Source organism: Lagenorhynchus albirostris, chromosome 3 (assembly GCF_949774975.1).
Source record: "Lagenorhynchus albirostris chromosome 3, mLagAlb1.1, whole genome shotgun sequence".
Taxonomy (NCBI): domain Eukaryota; kingdom Metazoa; phylum Chordata; class Mammalia; order Artiodactyla; family Delphinidae; genus Lagenorhynchus; species Lagenorhynchus albirostris.
The window spans coordinates 33,749,534-33,771,449 of NC_083097.1; the positions used below are offsets into that span (position 1 = coordinate 33,749,534).

Consider the following 21,916-nt stretch of genomic DNA (forward strand, 5'->3'; position numbering starts at 1 on the left):
GTGAGAGGCCCGCGTGCTGCAAAAAAAAAAAAAAAAATAAATAAATAAATAAAATAAAGTAATTAAAAAAAAATGTCCTCTTTGTATTCAATAATAATAATGTCCTCTTTGTAGTTAAGAATAATAATATATTCTTCATTTTGACTTGAGCTGAATTTTTGCGTTTGACTTTTAAACAAACCAATTTCATAATATAATGAAAATAATGTTGGAATAAAAGGTATGGTTAAATCTATTTTTTCTTCTCTTCTGTCTTTCTTCTAGCATGAATGCCTAATTTTTAACATGGGTAGTGATGAAAGTATTTTTAATATTTTCTGGCATTTTGTTGAATTTCCTTCTAGTCTTTTTTTGACTGGGCATATACTTGCATATTTGTGGTTAATAGGATTTGTAAATATCGCATTTACACTTGCTTCTTCATTTAACATGAACAATTTGTCCTCACACTCATCCTTTACGATGGCTGCATAATATTCTATTTTCTTTTTAGCATTTTTAAAAAAATTTTTATTGGGGTATAGTTGATTTACAATGTTGTGTTAATTTCAGGTGTACAGCAAAGTGAATCTGTTATACATATACATATATTCACTCTTTTTTAGATTTTAGCTTTATTTTTAAAATGTATCATATTCATCATTTAAATTTTCTCTGTGTTTATTTATACTTTGATCTCAAATACAGATGTGTATGGACATATAATAAAAACACAAATACTTGTGAAAGGAGAGTTACTGATCTGAATATTTATATAGAACAGACTGAGAGTCATATTTCATGTTGTTTTATTCTCATGGTGACTGACATTTTTAGCAAGATAGTTGCCTATGATTTAAAAAAACTTAAGATTTTTTCATGAAGATTCAGATATATCTCTTTTCTTGAAAAATCAGGTATCTGTCAGTGCTAGAACCTGTAGTAATGTATAGGACTGTCGGATGGATTTGAGTGTTGGGTACCTTTTAGACCCTTTTAGACAGGGTGTGTGCTCACTTCTTCATTACCCCGCCTTCCACTGGATGCTTCCAACATTTATATTACTTGCCAGTCCTCTGTGGGCATTTCATTTTGACACTTGATCTAGGACAAAATAAAGGATAAAGAAATAGTAGTCTTCATGAATGCTGGAGCTGTCCCTTCTCAACCACATGTGACTATCCTGTTGTCTGTTTTTAAATTTGTTTGGGATGACTTTTTCTTCTACCGTCTAGCATAGGAAAAACAATTCCAATCTTAACATTTGTTCAAGTCGAACAGAATTAGAAATTTAAATCCACTACTGGATCACATAGAACATTTCAAAAACAAAGCCCCAGAGATCTAACTTTTTCATTTTCTTTATAGGTGAAAATAAATAATGATTTTAATTATGAATTTTACAATAGTACCTGGTCTTATGTAAAACATACATCAACAGAACATTCATCATCTAGTCGAGGACGCTTCCTCTTTTTTAGTTCTTCATCTTCTTCGTACAGTTCCTCTTCAGGTACTGAAAAAATCCTTAAGGAAAAGGTTAGTATGAAATATATTAGTTAACTTTTCCATATTTTACTGGTTTAGGTATTTCTAACATTAACAGAAGTGCATTTACTAAAAGAATCAGCTTTCATTTTTTAATTAGGGCATAGTATCTTCTTCAAAGAGATAATCCAATATATTTCTTTAAAAGGTATGGTTTTTGTCTTGTTAATTCTCTTTGATAATACATTTATTTACACTTTTTATTTTCTCATTGAAGTATCTGTTCTTATTTAAAAATCTAAAAAAAAACTTATTACTTTCAAATCTTCTAGTTACAACTAGCCTAAATCTCTAATTCATGATTACTGATGCTACTATTTTAAGTATTATATACAATTTCAAAAATCCAATGAAATGTGCTTCCGAAACACTAATACTAGAGTTTTTTAAAGAAGGTGCATGAAAATAAAAGATGTTAAAATACTTTATTACTTTGGAGATACCAACATTTTCATCCGAGGAGGTTAAAAGCCTTAATTTTAGATACTCTGTTGTACTGAGATACTAAAACTTTCATCATGGGCAACCTGAACAGTTGAAATGAATTGTTCTAATTGATTCACACTTACTGCTGAAGAATTTTTCAGGCTGATCATCATTCATAATATACATAATTCATCTCATTCTTAAAGTCAGTAACTTGATTAATAGATCACATAAGCGAGGTATAAAGGAATATAATTTTGTTTTATGACTAAGAAGTTGATTGTGGAAATATGAGCTGTAAAAACATTTATTATACCCATATTATATTGTTCACATAAGTGAGGATTTGGTGTAAGGTAGCTCTGTCTTGGACATGAAAAGATGCTTAGGAAGGGTTTAAAGACCTCATTATAAAGTAGCTTACCCTGTAAATACTCCAGTATGGGAGATAAATTATATGGTCACCTTACCTATAAGTCATTGTTACGATTGTGGACTCTAGGGATATTATATCCCTGTTTGTGAGATTATTTAGCAGTTAACAATGTTGAATCTTTTTTCCTAGTTGAGGAGGGCATAACAACTTGGTCTTGGGGGTTTTAAAAGGTGTGTATAAAACCAGTTACCATGTCATCACTCAGATGTTATTTCTGTTTGGGATTCTGAAAATTCCTTAGATTGCTTCAAGTGGGTGGGCCCAGAAGAGACCTCATTATGCATCCAAAATAAAAATTCATTTAGTCTGCATTGATGGAGGTGGCTATTGATGGAGACATTGGACAAGGAACTATTTCCATTGCCTTTTAGTCTTCATCCTAAAACTCCTTTTACTCTTTCTTCTTCCTATAGAGTTATCAGTTGTTGGTTCTTCAGAACACTGTTGAAGTGGCTCAGTTTATCAATAACAATCCCGACTTTTTACAACTTGCTGAGTCATTCTGGAAGGAACTCTCCTACCTTCCGTCTCTGTATGATTACAGCGCCTATCGAAGACTGATCGACCAGTATGGGACACATTATCTTCAGTCTGGGTCCTTAGGAGGAGAATACAAAGTTATCTTTTATTTGGACTCAGAAAAAATCAAACAAAGCGGTAGAGTATTAAAAATATTGTTATATACAAGCATCGCAGAGATTTTAATTAGTAGTTAAACTTTAGAGCTTTGAAATATGACAAATAGAGATTAAATTGCAAAAGAATCCAAAATTGCAAGAATCTGTTATACTCTACTCAGAATCTTCCAGGGTTTAAGAAAAAGCCTGCCTACTCTTTTGGATAGTACCCTGAAGTGAGAGTTAAGCCATTATCATTATTGCTATCTCTAGAGGGTGTTGATTGGATTTTTAGAATACTTCTTAATCTTCCCCGTTTCTCAGATTAAGTAATATTCCTCGAGGAAAACTAATGAGGAGTTTACTGATATTGCAGAAATCAAAACGTTTCAATGAAGTCCTTTCTTATTTACCTCTGTTCTTTACCACTCACATTCCTTTTAAAAAAATCTGCTCTGGATATCGTGAGTTTGCTTACTCCCTAAAAGTTGTAACAATAGCTTAAATTTATTGGATGCCTTCTTCTAGACAGGCAGGTTACCTATGTTAGCAATAATCCTCACTGCTACCGAGTGAAATCCAAGGGCATACCGATTGTAAGCCGGTCTAACTGGCTCCAGCATCAACTTAGCTTTTTCCTTACGCTATGTTGCTGCAGGAATTGCCTGCTTTTTGTTAGACTCAGGGCACGCTACTGAGTTCATACTTGGTTGACTTCACAGTGAGAGGATGTTCCTCACCAGCTGCTGCCATGTTGGAGAAGAGTGTGTGTCCTAGTATCCATTCCTCCTTTCCAGAGACCTTTTGGCTTATTTACGTTCCAAGTCCAACCTGCTCCTTTCCAACTTTGTCCTGAAGCTCGTGGCCACACTTGCTTCTCTATCCCAAATCATCTTGTTAGCATCTTACTCTTCAGTCGAGACTTTCTTACCACCTTGAAGGAGAGTAAGACTGCTTACCTGAGATTCAGAGGAGGTCTTGTAGCCTTCTCTTGTGAGTGAACTACAATATTTTTCTGTGTTTCCATTGACTTTTTTTTTTTTCTATTGGGCTTAATTTTTACCAATTAAAATTTAATTAGAATGTGAGCTTTTCCAACCTCAGCAGGTTGGGAATGAATGCACAAGCACAGGTTTGTGTAGCAACAACAGAGGGAATATTTCTTTGAGGAATTAATCCAGAAAGGGGCTTGATCTAAACTCAGTTTCATGACCATTTTTTTTTTCTTTAACGCTTAAAAAGAAACGAAGAGGATTTTTTTTTAAGCTTTCTGAGTTGGTAAAAAAATTTTGAGTAAAAATTTTACTCTTGAGCAGTTTTTATTCTTAAAAGTTTTAAGTGAAATTAATCAAGGATTCTGGGATATGTTATATGCCCCCAATTGTTCTTTAAGAAATACTGAGTTTGTAATAATATAGTTAGTAAAATTATATAAAAATATATTTCTACCCTTTATTATTTTCTATCCTCTTTTAAAAAAATGCATTGGCAAAACTCCATTTGATAATGAGTAGAAATTGTAACCATCTAAGATTATATGTCATAGGAAGAAAATGTAGAAACCGGAGATGTTAAAGATGGAGAGACTGAGGCACTAGAACTAAGATTTTAGGAATTAATTGCTGTAGAACCAGAACCCAGCTTTTGGGGTCTCCCGTGGGTGGGCTGGAGGCCATTGCACATCTACTTTTACCTATTTGCCTTATGCCTGAGAAGCTGACTGCAGTTGGGTAAAAGGTATCACTCTGTGAAGTGCTCAGTTTTTGCTCCCTCCACTGTTTCACCCACCCCCACCCTCTGGTCAAAGTTAATAGAAGCCAAGAGCAGCTGATCCATTTGAATGTAATTTTCAGACATGTGATGCTTTACCCCTAAATATAATGCATGTATCTTATTTTGTTTATAACAAACATCAAATATCACTTTTTCTGCCCCTTGACCCTTCTAGAGCACTTGAAAATGTACGTATAGCATATTTTTGATTATATGGCCCCAGTGATAGGAAACAACCTCTTATGCCACTCTCACACCTGGCCAGCATCTCAAAGGAGATTTTCAACAAATGTGGAAACTAAGCACCTTTAAAATTTTTCCCCCCAGCTTTTGGTTCAGAGAAGAAGAAGAAATGTGCTTCTTCACATATCAAGTTTTTGTTTAAATCATCAGAGCACGCATGCAAGGAGATGGAAGAGGCCTTAAAATCGGCTGCAGGTAAATGAGAAGGGGGTAATTTTCATTACAAACTTACCTCCATCCCTCTTTCTTGTGGTTAATTCCTGGTCTCCAAGGGCCTTTGAAATTCTAGCGGGTGTTCTATTTTGTGTTTTTGAAATACTTGGTTATTTTTACCTCTGATCTCTCTGTCATATGTCATGGCGGTGATCCATCATGCAGAGTGGAAACTTCACTGGGTACCTCTGTGTACTGTAACTATGTCCTCAGTGAACACCATCTTTGTTTCCTGTGAGGAAGGTTGACAAACAAGCCTAGAAAAATGACAGCAAGAGGAGAAGCTTCAGTTTCACTCTGTGACATGGGTGCTCAGTGCAGTTAGAAGTCTTTGGTGCATGGTGGTGGTGGTGACGGTGGTGGCAGAGTGCGGGAGGTGGTGTGTTAGCCTTGAGTGATTGAAGAAGGAACTGGAAGGGTAAGCTGATTTAGACTGTGTCTAGATGCCGTGTTAGGGAGTTTGGGTTTCATCCTGATGGCAAGGGATGCCGTTAATACAGGGAGTGATTAAATGAAAGATGACAAATATAAAGTTGCAGCGAAAGAAGAGGGACTGAAAAGGAATAATCTGATAGGATAAGAACCAGAAAAGATGAGTAACATGGAAGGTAGAGGAGAAGAAATCGACAGCGAGAAATGCTACAGCGAAGTGACGTAAGAGGAGGTCTGAAGACTTCACTGGATTTGGTGATTAAGACTTAATTGCCTTAAAATGAAGAGATTCTTAGTGTAGTAGGGATGGAAATGAGACTGTGGTGCATTGTGTGAAGCCATGGAGCAGCATTAGAGCTCAAGTTCTCTTGGGGTGATGGCAGAAATTGGGATGAAGGAGAAGACTGACCCAGGTGCTAAAGTCCTCATTGAGGAAGTGAGGATCCTTTAGTAGATGACTGCAAGAAGGAGGGAGACAGAGTGTTAAGCCAGGCTTAATTCCTCATTCACTTACTTTATTCATCAACTATTTACGGAACCTATAGTGCACGCAGAAATTGTTCTAGGCACTGGTGATACAGCAGTGAATATGCCAGGAAAAGTGCCTGTCTTCTTGGACCTGACATGACAAAGGAGGAGGACAAGTTTCTGAACAACATGGAAATACACTGATCTGGAAATAGAAATGAAAGTGGGAGCTTTGAGAAGTTGTTGACATCAGTTATCAGTTGGGCTGGTGATTGGAAGCTGCTTTCTGATTTTATTTTATTTTAATTTTGCTTTGTTTTATCTTATTTTATTTTATGTTTCACAAACATGTAGCACTTATGATGTGCCCAGCACAATTTTAAGTGATTTACAAAAATTAACCAATGTACTCCTACCTAAGAACTGGGTATTATTCATATTTCCATTTTACCAACAGGGACACTGAGGCACAGAAAGGTTGCCCAAGACCACAGTTGGGGTCAGGCACAAGATTCCAATGTCTGGCTTCACAATCTGGGCCCTTCACTGTTGCCCCAGGCTGATTGTCTAGGGGAAGAGGGCCAGCTGGAGCACAGAGCTCACTGAGGTGTAGAGAGAGAGGCTACAGGCTTAAAAATAAATATAAAAGCTGATTTCTTAGACTCTGTAGTTTGTAAACAAGCATGTCAGTTTAGGTGGTGATTCTCAAATTTTGGTATGCAAGAGGATTACCGGGGCCAGCCTGTTCAAATGCTGAGTACTTGACTTTTCTCTCAGCTACGTCCTATGTCTTGGCTGGAGCTCAGAAATCTGCAGTCATTCTAGGTGATTCTGATTCCAGTAGTTCAGGGACTGAACTTGGCAATACACTGCGTTAAAAGTGTGACTATTTGCATCTTAAAATGTAACTAACAAGGAAGATGAGGAAGCACTCAGGCAGTTCTTTAAAAATATGAGACTTAAATAACTTCTGATGATAAAAGTGTAATTTTTGAATTTGCAAAATTTTATGAAAGTGTTATGAAATTGCAAAATTTAATTAAAAAAAGGAAATGAAAACGTAAGTCTGATCAGCAAGTTAGGAACTTCCCGTCATGACCAGTGTGGAAATCAATTAGACACGGAGATGAAAATATTTCTGAAATTATAAGGCACAGAAATGAGAAAAAGGATTTGATTAGTATTCAAACATTTTAGAACACTTTTTATGTGTTAATATATGCCTGTTAACAGCATTTTGGTTACTGTTAGTATTCCAGATGCAATGAACTTTTTCCTTCCAACATTTTCTTATGAAAATTTTCAAACATACAGAAAAGTTGAAAAAACATAGTAAAAAACGCCAACGTACCCACCTCTTACATGCAATAATTATTATTTTGATGTTTTGATATATATATATCTACATATAGTATTTATAATGTTGACTGTTTAGCAATGCATAAATATATATTTAAAATATTTGTGATATTTGCTGAACCATTTGGAAGTTTCAGATGTCATGATGTTTCATCCTTAAATACATGCATGTATCTTCTAAGAAACAAGATAGTCACCTGTATAACAAATTTTCTTCTTACACTAATAACATTAAGAATATGAATAATAATTTCTTAATAATCATCTACTGTTAGGTAATGGTTGTGTCTTTTTTCTTTTCTCTCTTAATAGATATTATTTTTTTGAGTAGTTTTAGATCCACAGAACAATTGAGCAAAAAGTACAGAGAATCCCTATATCCCTGCTGTCCCCGCAGGCACAGCCTCCTCCGTTATCAGCATCCAGGCCTTAGTGGTCCATTTGTTACAACTGATGAACCTACACTGACACATAATAATCACCCAAAGTCCATAGTTTACATGAGGGTTCACTCTTGTACATTCTGTGGGTTCGGAGAAAGGCATAATGACATGTATCCATTATAGTATACAGAGCAATTTCACTGCCCTAAAAGTCCTCTAAAGATCCTAAAAATCCACTAAAAATATTAAAAATCCCTCCTACCCCACTTCCTGGCAATCACAGGTATTTTTACTCTCTCCATAGTTTTGCCTTTTCCAGAATGTCATACAGTTGAATGGGTTGTGTTACTTCATTGACTTTCAATTTCATATGCTCATTCTCATTTCATTTGTGCATCCAGACTTATTTCGTTTGATTTCTCCTTGAGTAGGAACTCAGGGCAATGTGTTACGAGGGGTCCCATTTGTCAAAGGGGGACGTCCTGGCCTTGTGTCTGGCCTTAGTTACCTGGAACTGGACAACCCTGCTGGAAACAAGTTGAGATATTCTCGCTGGGCAGGATCTGTGACTGAACTTCCACAAATCATAAAACAAAAGGTATGTGACACTCTGTTGAAAGCACCAGAAAGCAGTCATATTTATTTGCACTGGGAAAATGAGATTAAATTAAGGTGGTTAAACAGAGAAGGCTGTAATTAGCGTTTTCTGTATCCCAGTTATGTTTTGTATAGTAAAATGAATGCATACATAATAGGAAACAAGTTTCATTATCTTGTATGTCCATATTTCAGTTGTAAAGGTTAAATGTCTTGTAAATCCCAAGAGAAATTAATGCTAAAATTTGCATTTCAAGCTTTTGACCTAAATTTGATTATGTTTTCCTTGGTCCCTGATTCAGAGGAGTTATAGATTCTTGCAAGAGGAAGGCATTTAAGGGCTTGCCTAGTGTTACATTTGTCAGATCACCTTTCTTCCTGTGGCCATGGCTTGTAGGCTCCTGGTCATGCAAATTAGTTCTAAAAAGATAGAATCAATTTGGCTGGCAGAATTTTAGGATGTTTTATCGGCACAGTCAGTTCTTTTATAACACAACATATGTGTTCCTAAAAATCAGAGAGCTAGGCAAAATTGCACAATAAAGACCACAGGGCTTATGGGAAAAGATGTGTTAGGAACACAACACTCAAAAACTTTTGTGACACTCATTAAAAAAAAAAAGAGGCACCAATAAAAACAGTAGCAGTTTTATACATGTTAAATTGTTAAGGAATGCACGGACTACGATAAAGGTGGCACGTTACCTAGGAGAGGATCTGAAGCTTGCTGGGTGATGGGAGGTTACAGATGGTGAATTCTTGTGAAGTGGTAGAAGGAGCGCTATCAGAAATGACAGACAGTCGTAACACCATTTGTGGTTGGTGTGGTTTCTTATACAGGTGGTGAACTAGATGGGTGTTTGAGATGTGTGCTTGTGTGTGGGTGTTTTGTGTATTCTTATGCAGCTTGGTTCAGTTGTGTGCAGTTTTCTGTGTTCACCCCGTGTTTCTTATGGACAAAATTGTACATAAGAGAACACAAAATTTATGATATACTCATTTTATTTTTTAATATCTCAATCTCAATGGAACAAATTCACATTTTCAAAATACATGTTATAGCAAAAGTGATTCTATAATCTATTCCCTGCCACAGGAGTCAGGCAGTGTCCCAGGTCCAACCTGACGTGTCTTTTTTTTGGGTTTTTTTTTTGCGGTACACGGGCCTCTCACTGTTGTGGCCTCTCCCGCTGCGGAGCACAGGCTCCGGACACGCAGGCTCAGCGGCCACGGCTCACGGGCCCAGCCGCTCTGCGGCATGTGGGATCTTCCCAGACCAGGACACGAACCCGCGTCCCCTGCATCGGCAGGCAGACTCTCAACCACTGCGCCACCAGGGAAGCCCCAACCTGACTTTTGAGATTAAGAAACTTGGACACATTTACAAACTCAAAAGTTACGAGTGCTCCTCAGGTACACTCCTGACACCATACTAAGCCCAGTTGCGTCCCAATAACAGCGACAGTGGGAGGGGCAGTTTTTCCTGCGAAGTCTTACCTTAAAGTGTCATTCATTAATATTCAAAATGATCTATTTTCATTGTCAGTATCTCATACAAATCTTTAAAAATCCTAAATTGTTGTTTAGGGTAAAAAACAGACATTCTTTTCCATTCTCAACTATGTGCTTTCCCACATAGGACTGTAACTGTCATAGCTATGTTAACTTATTAGTTGGACAGGACCTTTCCTTTCAGAGAAAGAAGAGACATGTTACAGGTAGATAACCATGCAATGCTGTTCAGTTCAGAAGAGCTTGGGCAGAGATGGAGGGCAATGTGACCCTTTGAGCTAATCTCCGTACTCGCAGTGGTGCTCTAGCCAACTCACTCAGACTCTCTCAAGAGCCAATGGTGCAGGTCTCTTCCCAGTTCCGTGCTCAGGGACATCATGGTGGTAGCCTGAAACTGGCCATGGTGAGAGTAGTTACACTGCAGAAATTGGCAAAGGCTACAAATGAGAGCCTTTTTGTTCCTGGGAGAGCAGATTGTTAGAGCTTAGCCAATCCATCTCCGGTCTTGAAGTTGCTCTTCATCAGAACTGTCCAACACAGAGCGATAATGCCTACCTGTTTTAAATTGCTTCAGGGATAGAGAATCATAGTCTCCATTAGAGAGATATGTTAAGTATCTCAGAGTCAGGATATTTAATCTCAAATTTAATTGCATTTGCTTCTTTACTCTAATTTAAGTGCATTTCCTTTTCTTCTATCCTCTGCAGGAGTGGAAATGTGTTGTCTTCAAAATAATCTTTCAGTAACTAGAAAATGAACATCCTGTTGGTTTTTTAAAATTTTATGTATGCACACAAAATACAAAAAAAATTCCCTCCCTATCTGTTTCTAATGTTCCCTAGGTTTGTCTTGTAAAGGTAGTGAATTGCTTTCTCTTTTTATTTGAACAAGAAATAGTTGGAATTAAGATAAGAGTGGCTTTTGATTTTGTTTTAGTGGAGATTGAGCCAAAATGCTGAAAGGAAAATATTCTCGCTCCAAACCCTGATTACTGACCGTGATGTCTTTATCTGTGTAGCTGACACCTTTGTATGAGCTGGTAAAGGAAGTACCCTGTGCCTCTGTGAAAAGGCTATACCTGAAACGGGCCATTGAGGAATATCTCGATGAATTTGACCCCTGTCATTGCCGGCCTTGTCAAAATGGTGGCATGGCCACTGTGAAGGGGACCCAGTGTGAGTGCCATTGCAAACCATACACGTTTGGTGTGGCGTGTGAACAAGGAGCCCTCGTAGGGGATCAAGCAGGTCAGTGTGCTGCATTCTCTCAAGTTATGCTGGACACAATGAAAAGGGAATTACCCTTTCCCTCTGGCCTCTGAGAGTGTGCTTCCTCGGGTATGGAGAAGGGGAAGTCTCATAAGGCTTTGAATTTGTCTCTCCCTCCCTAGTCCACCTCCAGGTTGTAGCTACTGAGGTCGGGTCCTTTGCTATCTCTCTATTTTCCCATCTGAACTAACAGAACTGCCTTCTACTCTCCACTCTCCATTAGAACAGATTTATGCCTAAAACACCTTCCATCCTTCCATAGTCATCTCAGTAAGGTTTTGTCATAACTTAGGTCTACAGAGCTTGTGTCTGCACTGACTAACCTTTCTGGTGGCAAGCTCTTGGAAACACCTCTATTTCTATTTTGTGTTATGTCCCACCAATCAATCATTCACAAATATTTGTTGAACATTGGCTGTGTGCTCAACAGTGCATTTGGTGTTTTAAGTATTTAGTATGTGAAGTTCACTTTATGAGTAGGCAAAGTATGAGATGATTTGTGTATATTTATTTTTATATTCATTTGTGTGTCTCTCTCCTCTAGAAAGCTTCTTAAATTCGGAACTGTCTGATTCCTTTGTTTATTCCCACAGCCTGACATAGTGCTTGATTCATAAAGTCACTTAATAAATGTTTGATAAATGAATAAGTACATGACTAAACCACGGCTGCTTATAGACAAGCATCAAGAAAGCATCCTTGCCTCCAAATGTCTCCCCAAGTGGCCTGTCCTGGTAAACTAAAATGCCACCACTGCGATTCATTCCTTTGAGGCTTAGATTTACAGCTATTTGATAAAATGGAAGCTCCCCCTGCTGTTGATGAGTGGAGTAGCAGTCATAATACCTCAAGCTCTTATTACCTACTATTAACGTACTCAGGGGACTATATTATTAACTCGATTTCTAATTGTGGAAGAAAGGGTAAGGAAGATCATGGGAAAAATTATTTTAGTTTTTTTGTGTGTGATACTGAGGAGTGGCTGTGGAGGGAAGAGGGATGTAGGTCACACAGTAGAAATAGCTAAGGAGCAGTAAACACACCCATTTATTATCAGAAGTAATGCTTTGGGGGAATAGTTCCTGAGATCAGTTTCTAACTAGGAAAGCAAAGCTCTTAGAATATGCTTCAAATTCTCTCTAATGTCCTCCAAGGAATATGATGGGAAAAATACTAAAACCTGTGAGCTGTGAACCAGCCCTGAGGTAGAAGGTGGCCAGAGCAAGTTGAGGAGGTGCCTGTAGATTGAAGAAGGGTGCTGACAGGAGGTAGAAGCATTTTTCCTACTTACATATTTCCTCATCTTGTACAGCACCAGCCCTGGGGTTGGCAGCCTAGAGTACCCAGTAGACCAGGGGTCCCCAACCCCCGGGCCACGGACCAGTACCGGTCCATGGCCTGTTAGGAACCGGGCTGCACAGCAGGAGGTGAGTGGCAGGCGAGGGAGCGAAGCTTCATCTGTATTTACAGCTGCTCCCCATCGCTCTCATTACCACCTGAGCTCTGCATCCGGTCAGATCAGCAGCGGCATTAGATTCTCATAGGAGCGCAAACCCTCACAGCATGAACTGTGCATGTGAGGGATCTAGGTTGTGCGCTCCTTATGAGAATCTAACGCCTGATGATCTGAGGGGGAGCTGAGGGGGAGATGCTAGTGCTGGGGAGCGGCTGCAAATACAAATCATCATTAGCAGAGAGGTTCGACTGCACAGAGACCATAATAAATCAATTGCTTGTAGACTCAGATCAAAACCCTATCAGTGAGTGGCAAGTGAGAACAAGCTCAGGGCTCCCACTGACTGTGCATTATGGTGAGTTGTATAATTATTTCATTATATATTACAATGTAATAATAATAGAAATAAAGTGCACAATAAATGTGATGCTCTTGAACCATCCCCAAACCGTCCCCTCCTCCCCAGTCCGTGGAAACATTGTCTTCCATGAAACCGGTCCCTGGTGCCAAAAAGGTTGGGGACCACTGCAATAGACTATGCTCTTCTCATGCCCAATCACTGCTTTAACATTAGGAACTTATTTGCCTTACTAAGAGACTGTGGGGTGATAAAAAGAGCCTGGACTCAGCCATAAGACCAGGTTACAGTCTGGATATGGTTCTTGCCCACCATTACAGCATTGTGCATATCACTTAACCACTTTGTCTTGGATTCCACACCTATCAAATGAGAATGTTAACAGACCTCTTGGTCACCTCCATTCGTTCTTGTGAGAAGTAAATGAATGATAAAATGCATGTGAAAGTGCTTTGAAACCGTTGTAAAATAATAAACAAATTTAAGGTAGTATTGCAAGAAGTTCGTTAATGCAGCCTTAATACGGGCAATCCTAGTCAGTGTGCAGAGACAGTCTGGCCACCGTGGAGACCTCAGTGAACAGAGTGAAGGTAACAAACCCCAGATCGTCCCCTCCCCCAATAACCACATAGTAGGAAGCTTAGCTCACTGAACTCTGAAATCTTCCTCTCCAAGTACTCTCTGAACCATGTCTCTCTTATTTACAGGAGGGGTTGATGGAGGGTGGAGCTGCTGGTCCTCTTGGGGCCCCTGCGTTCAAGGGAAGAAAACAAGGAGCCGAGAATGCAATAACCCACCTCCCAGTGAGGGTGGGAAATCCTGCATTGGAGAAACGTCAGAAACCAGACAATGCGAAGACCAGGAGTTGGAGCATTTGCGGTAATAGAGACCAGACCTCCTGGCAATTATGTAAAACTCAGTGCCCTCTGCAGTAAGCACGGAATGCACGACTGCTGCTATTGAAAGATTTAAACCTTAAATGGTGATTTTTATCAGGGAGTGCTGTGCTCTTAGCATTGGGGTCAGTTGAAGGAGAGGCGTATTGTGGCCAGTTTGCACTTGTGTGCTTCAAGCTTTCCTGACGCAGGTGTTACAAAAGGGTGGGGAACTGGAAGGCAGTCTGCTTCAGTGGATGCGAGCAGCAGCTTTGGCATCAGGCAGACCTGCCACGTACTTGCTCTGTGAACTTGGGCAAGTTAGGATAAAAAGAGTAGATACAATGATAATAGGATATTGCCTGAGGTTAAGAATATAAAGTGATTTGTACTGTGCCTGGCATATAGTAGGCATTCACTAATAGTTGCATTATTTTTCAGATATACCACTCCCTCTTTTTTTTTTTTTTTTTTGCGGCACGCGGGCCTCTCACTGCTGTGGCCTCTCCCATTGCGGAGCACAGGCTCTGGACGCGCAGGCTCAGCGGCCATGACTCACGGGCCCAGCCGCTCCGCGGCATGTGGGATCTTCCCGGATCCCTGTCCCCTGCATCGGCAGGCGGACTCTCAAACACTGTGCCACCAAGGAAGCCCCCACTCCCTCTTATTTATTTACTTTGGACTAAGCATGAAGCATACATTTGAGACAGCTAACATCTTCACTGATTAGCCCAGGTGTCTGATACTAACTTCCTGTTTGCCAGGACCTTGCAAAAGCTATCTTCAAAAATGCTTCATTGCTGGACTTCTCTGGTTGTCCAGTGGTTGAGAATCCGCCTTCCAATGCAGGGGATTGCGGGTTCGATCCCTGGTCGGCAACTAAGATCCCACATGCCACAGGGCAACTAAGACCCGACGCAACCAAAAATCAATCAATTAATCAATATTAAAAAAAAAAAGCTTCGTTGCTGAATCATACCCCTGGGTTAGAGTTGTTTATGCCACACCCCACTCTTCAATACTGTCCTTATTAACCTTTTCTGATCAGGTATTGGCAAATATTTTAGAAAGATAATTTGAAGGTCATGTGAGTTGAAATGTGTAAGATGATTGGGTATCTGGTATTAGCATAGGGAGGTGAGATGCCTTGTTCCTTATTCCTAGGGTGCTTTGTAATCCAACAATAACGAATATGTCTTGGCTGAGGAAGCTGGCAAACATATGGGATTCTGGTAGGAGGGACCAGAGAAGCTCATCAAGATTAGGAGCCCGGGCTTGCCTGGTGGCGCAGTGGTTGAGAGTCCGCCTGCCGATGCAGCGGACACGGCTTTGTGCCCAAGTCCTGGAAGATCCCACATGCCACGGAGCGGCTGGGCCCGTGGTCCATGGCCGCTGAGCCTGCGCGTCCGGAGCCTGTGCTCCGCAACGGGAGAGGCCACAACAGTGAGAGGCCCGCGTACCGCAAAAAAAAAAAAAAAAAAAGAAAAGATTAGGAGCCCGACTACTGGAGACGAGGGAGGACAAGCCCTGCACACACCCTGATCTTGTCAGAAACCCCACCCTTGGACTGTTGTTATAAACCCCTCATCAAATCCTCTGGCAGGGATGGCGGGGGAACACACATAGTTTTTCAAGGCAGGAGCTCGCTGTATCCCCCTTTGCCTGGCAAAGTACAAAAGCTATCCTTTTCTACTTCACCCAAAACTCTGTCTCTGAGATTTGATTCGGCATTGGTGTACAGAGATGCCGAGATTTTGGCATCATAATCATGATAACAATGACATCTATCATTAAACAATGATTTTCAGCAGTGCCTCTGAGGTCACTCTACACCAGTATTATCTCCACTCCAGAAACAGGACATCTGAGGGGAAGCCTTACAAATAGCCTGTGAATGTTGCCGCCTTCTGAGCTGAGTTCCTTACATTCTTGCCACACACTGAGGAAACTCAGATGTGAAGTATAAGCATAATTTTCCTTTTTGTACTAAGGAAGAAGAGGATATTTCCTCTCCTCTGAGCACCAAGAAGAGTGAGAATTCTCTCAGTGCTTCCCTTAGGATGCTGCTGTCCATCCAGCTTTATGTCTACAGGCAGAGGAAATATGCCCACGGAGGGAGAGGTCTCCTCAGAGACCCTCATCTTCCCAGAGATCTGTGCCCTTGAAGGCAACATTCTCCTCCTACCAGAATCTCATATGTTTGCCAGCTTCCTCAGCCAGGAGATATTGGTTATTGTTGGATTATGAGGCACCCAAGACCCAGGAATAAGGCACATCACCTCCCTATGCTAATACCAGACACCCAAGCATCTTACACATTTCCTCAACTCACATGATCTTCAAATTATCTTTCTAGAATTTTTGCCAATACCTGATCAGAAAAGGTTAATAAGCACAGTATTAAAGAGTGGGGTGTGGCATAAAGAACTCTAACCCAGGGGTATGATTCAGCAATGAAACATTAAAAAAATTTTTTTAAAACATTTATTTTTAAGTTGTATTTATTTAATTTATCCTTGTTGTACCAGGTCTTAGTTGCAGCATGTGTGCTCCTTAGTTGCAGCATGTAGGATCTAGTTCCCTGACCAGGGATCAAACGCCAAGTCCCCTGCGTTGGAGGGTGAATTCTTAACCACTGTACCACCAGGGAAGTCTCTCTGGTCCCTTTAATGTCGCCTCAGGTGGTTGCTTGGATGCTTCTCCCTTGATTAGCAACTGTTCACATCTGCCCTTTGGAACTCAGGGAAGGTCATGGAGGCTGGAGTCTTGCCTACAAGAAATGGGGAATGAAAAAAGGCCTCTGTGCCTTGGAGCCCCACAGGGCCCTGCTCGGTTTCAATTACTGTGAGCTCCCCTAGAGATTGCCTTGTGAGAGGTAGAAATAGCATGATTTTAGGAGCTTAACTAGACATGAATCTAGCCCTGGTATTTTTTACTCTATAACCTTGGACAAGTTATTCAAACTTCCTGAGCCTTTCTCCACATATCTCATGGAGTTACTGTGAGTGTGAATTGAGCTGAGGCACATTTGCCGAACATCTGTCACGATGCCTAGCACATAGTAAGCACTCAGTCAAAAATAGTTATTATTTTGTGTTACCTCTCGCAGGATCACAAACTTGAATTACCTTATTTTCAATACAGAATTAATTTTGTGTTAAAGGTATTTAAGAACCAAATAGCAGGAGAAAAAGTGGGTGTGAGACAGGTGACCTGTAGGAATCACATAAATCACATGTGTTGTCCAATGGCTCTATTTCTTTCTCTTTTCTTTGTTTGTTTTCCATACTACTGATCTGGTAGTTATCTTTTGGAAGCGTGAGTTGATATGTGTTTTCTATCATGGGATGTGATCAGATATTTTATTCTGAGAATGACAAAAACATCACATCACAGAGCAGTGTCCACTACTTACTTCAGCTGCAAATGAAAAATTCACTGTGCTGTAAAATATTTGTTAAATTGTGGAAAATCCATCATGTTAATTATGTTTTGTTTCCTTTTCCTTTCAGATTGCTTGAACCACATTGTTTTCCTTTGCCTTTGGTTCCAACAGAATTCTGTCCATCACCTCCTGCCTTGAAAGACGGATATGTTCAAGTTGGTTATAAAAGATACTTTTTTCCTTTACATACACTGTTCATTCCAAGTTATAGCTCTCTACTGATGTCATAATCTGCTTCCTCCTTCCATGATGAAACAGTGCCAAAAACATTTTAGTGTGCATTTTAGTTTAGCAGTGAGGATTTTAGTTTGTGAGTTTTCTTCTTTGGCCCAAGGTGGTTAGAATTCTTCAGGAGGTAATATATCTTCAGGAGGAAATCAATATTGCCACCCAATGAATTAGAAATGTAATCATGCCAGAGGGTAGCTAAACATTTCCATTCTGAACACGAAAGTAGGAATCTATAAGCAAGTTTTTCAGCATAGAGAACTTACCTGGTTCTTTTCACTGCAAGGAGTCTTTTTAAATTTTTCATAAATACAAGGGTTGGGGTAAAGCATTAGGTTTATTCCAGGGGCCAGTAAGACATTTAGCCAGTGTCTGGTGAGATATGGGTCACTGTATTATACTTGAGCAATTTTCTTGTTCAGGAGGGAGCACAAGTCATCTGCCATTTGTCATTCTGGGAAATTAACATGGCTTTGGGGCCATATTAATTTGTGTGCTCTTCTCACTACTTCTTACGATGAGGCTTTGGCTCCAAACACCAGGAAGTATCTCTTCATGGTACATAGGAGCTATTGTTCATCAGGATTTTCTCAGTGCCACCAGCCTTGGTTTCTCCGTGAAGAATTTGCCTCTCAAATGCCAGACCCTTGAACATATACTCACTGAGTGTTTGTTTGCTGAAATTTCCCCAAATGTAGGTACTGTTGGGAGATGTGTATGTGTGTGTGTATGGAGAGAGAGAGAAAGTGAACCTAGACTCTCTAACACTCATATTATCCCACCACAATCCATGAAGTTCCTGAAGGAAATATGCTTATAGAATGAGGCCAGGCAGACTCATAGACTTCAGCAAACCACGAAGCTGCTGTCTTCAACTGTAGTGCATGTGGTGTCCTGTAAGGAGCTGGGGGTTCCAAACACTGTCCCGTGGACTGGCTACATCATAGGCACCCAGGAAACTTAACAATAGATTGCTGCTTGCCCCTTGTTCTCCTTTTTTTTTTTCCTCATTTTGTAAGTTTAGTGTAGAGCCTGAGAGTTGTTTTTTTTTTTTAATTGTTACTAATGGTTTTGACAGAGACGGCCAGGTTTAGACACTGTTGAGTTAGACTTTCTCATATAGAAGTCCCTTCTGCAAGGCAGTGGAAGGCCTAGGGGCTAGAACCAAGGCAGATCAAATATCTTTCCCCATTTTCTTCAAATCACAATGCCAATCTGGGTGCTCTTTTTCCTACCAATTCTCATGATGGAGCCAGACTGGGCCAGGAAGAGCAAGACTGTCTGTGAGAAGAAGGTGCCACAGAATTTTGTTCTATTGCCTACAGCAGAGCTGGTCCAGCTCCACGCCCTCTCCCAGGCCAGTTTTCTTCCCCATCTTCTTGAGTAGCCGAGAACTAGATGGATAAGGAAAGGAACCAAGAGAGACACCAAACAAGAATGATGACTCCCTCAAGGCTCAGACTTCAGATTCTTCCTTGCTTCCCAATGAAATCTCACCTCCTGGCATTATAGGCTAATGACATGTCCTTGAATCTGACTCAGCCTCAGCGTCACTTCCCTTACAGTGAAGGGGCTGGGGAGGGTAGTGGGTGAAGATCAACATCATGCTTCCCCTGAAAGTCATCAGTGGGAAGCTCAAACTTTCGTGAACATGTTGATAGGACATTTGAACATTTCTGCCTGTTCATAATGACATTTATTGGTCAATATTGCCAATGGACAGCCCATAACACCTCACTAGGAAGAGGTGACTGATAAGGACATTTCCAAAATCCGATGCTTTCCTGAAAGTATAATAGAAGTTACTTGAGTAGTGTCCACTAACGTAATTTTAGTAAAATGTTTAGTATAATGCTTGGTTTTGGGGAGCTGTCAATAAATTATAGTACAGTGGCATTAATAGCTTTATTTCAATTAATGGTGGTACCAGTATTGTTGGCTGGGACTCTACAGGAAAAAATAATTTTACAGACAATTTCCAAAATGAGTTATTTGAATGTAGATTGCCTGATGATTAAAGAAGTCATGATTTATAGGCTGAATATATCTAAAAAAACATTTTGTTAATGCAAAAGAGATATTCTTCCTTTCTCCATCTTTTATTTCTGTTTAGGATGAAGGTGCCATGTTTCCTGTTGGGAAAAACATAGTGTATACTTGCAATGAAGGATACTCTCTTGTTGGAGACCCTGTTGCCAGATGTGGAGAAAATTTACAGTGGCTTGTTGGGAAAATGCATTGTCAGAGTGAGTGGCCTTGATTATAGTATATAATTCAAGATGAAAGAATAGTGTGGAAAGGAATAAATCAGGATAAATAACCACTTACCGTATGCCCATGTCTTGATCTCCTTTTCCTGAAAGGCTTATATGATCCTGTCCAAATTTCAGGAATATCTTGAAAAACCCCTCAGCTTTCTCTAGTTGTTAGTGCTCCTGTTAGGTGAGGCACATTTTATTGCAATTTTAAAGTTTCTGGTGCAAATTAGAATGGGTCAGGGAGTTCAGTTCTGGTTAAGACCATCAGGATGTTCTTTAGAGTTTAATTACCAGGGATTTACCACAATCTACTTCCTTAAATGCTTTTGATCCTATTTTGTTTAGATATAGCATCTGAGTAAGTGCTTCTGCATGTTGTATCACCCTAACGCTATTTTCTGGTTTCTATCTCAGCTGTGCTACAATATAAGATTCTTCAGCAGATGGATAGACAGCACTACAGGGATGTATTTATCCTATATCAGTTGGTCTAGGCTATATGAGGAAAGTCCTAGTGCACACAGGTACATTTTATTCTCTTGAGTACATACATATTAGTAAAAGTTCTGAGTTGTCAGGTATACATACATTTAGAGTTAGTAGACGCTACCAGTCTTCAAGTGGTTGTACATCCCGGACAGAATCTGAGAAGTCAAGATTGCTCTGTGTCCTCACCTACACTTGATATTGTCTATCTTAATTTTTTTTTTTTTAGCTATACTGGTGAGTGTGTAGCAATATCTTATTTTTTAATTTGTATTTCTAAATTTGTATTTCTTCTGATGACTAATGATGTTAAGCCTGTTTTCATATATTTATTGGGTATTTGGATACTTTTTTTGGTGAAGTGGCTGTCTAATCTTTTGGGCATTTTTTCTGTTGGTTTGTTAGTCTTTTTCTTACTGATTTGTAAGGTCTCCTCTTGTTCTCTCTGTTTCTGTCTGTCTTTCTGTCTCTCTGCCCTAGAGTCCTTGGGAAGAAATAAACTATCAATATTGCCAAAATAGAATATAAATATTCCCTAGCTAAGAGTATTAAAACCAAACTTTAGTTCTTTTAAAAGATTAATAAGATACTTCTGCTTGAAAAGCTTCTTTTTCTTTATTGTGTATCTACTGGTGAAAAGTTGTCCCAGTATTTGTTCATCTAAAACGTTTTTATTTTATCTTTACTTTTGAAGGATAGTTTTACTGGATAAGGAATTTTAAGTTAGCAGTTATTTTCTTTAAAACCTTTAAAGATTTTATTACATTGCCTTCTGACTTCATTGTTTTTTAGTGAGAAGTCAGCTTTCAAGTTTATTGTTTCTCCTTTGGAAATCGTATTTTTTTGGTCTGGTTGCTTTTAAGATTTTTTATTTTTTTTTCTTTTCCAGAAGCAACTCTACTCTGATGTGCCTAGGTGTGATTTTCTTTGTCTTTGTCCTGGTTGATCTTCAAAGCACTCTTGAACCTATGCTTTAATGTCTTTTGTCAGTTTTAGAAAATTCTTCACCTTTGTCCTCAAATATTGCTCTGTCTCATTCTTGCTCACGTCTCCTCATGAGACACAAATTATACATTTTTTAGAATGTATATACATATACATACGTGTGTGTGTGTATATATATATATATTTCTTTGTTTTGTTTTGGTTTTTTTTGCCATGCCCTGTGTCTTGCAGGATCTTAGTTCCCCAACCAGGGATCGAACCCAGGCCCAAGACAGTGAAAGTGCCAAGTCCTAACCACTGGATTGCCAGGGAATTCTCTACATTTCTTTGTTTTACATCAATTTTTCTCTCTCTGTTTCATTTTAAATATTTTCTATTGATCTATATTCCAGTTTATTAATTCTCTGTACAGTTGTGACAATCTGCTTTCAAGAACTCTACTGAGTTCTTTTTTTTTTAATTTATTTATTTCTTTTTGGCTGCGTTGGGTCTTCGTTGTTGTGTGCGGTCTTTCTCTAGCTGCAGCAAGCGGGGGCTACTCTTCCTTGAGTGGGCTTCTCATTGTGGTGGCTTCTCTTGTTGCGGAGCATGGGCTCTAGGCATGCGGGCTT

The 21,916-nt window shown here is 39.5% G+C and overlaps 1 protein-coding gene across 5 annotated transcripts in view; it reads left to right on the forward strand.

Moving 5' to 3' along the window:
• C7 (complement C7) overlaps window positions 1-21,916 on the forward strand; it is a 52,171-nt gene that overhangs the window by 19,424 nt on the left and 10,831 nt on the right. For 4 of the 5 annotated variants that reach the window (XM_060146996.1, XM_060147001.1, XM_060146999.1 and 1 more), the window contains 8 exons: window positions 1,348-1,518; window positions 2,803-3,046; window positions 5,107-5,217; window positions 8,309-8,475; window positions 11,005-11,233; window positions 13,776-13,947; window positions 17,456-17,543; window positions 19,730-19,862. In XM_060146996.1, the coding sequence (XP_060002979.1) occupies window positions 1,348-1,518; window positions 2,803-3,046; window positions 5,107-5,217; window positions 8,309-8,475; window positions 11,005-11,233; window positions 13,776-13,947; window positions 17,456-17,543; window positions 19,730-19,862 (1,315 nt within the window). The remainder of the gene's footprint in view (window positions 1-1,347; window positions 1,519-2,802; window positions 3,047-5,106; window positions 5,218-8,308; window positions 8,476-11,004; window positions 11,234-13,775; window positions 13,948-17,455; window positions 17,544-19,729; window positions 19,863-21,916) is intronic. The other variant, XM_060146998.1, reaches the window with a different exon arrangement.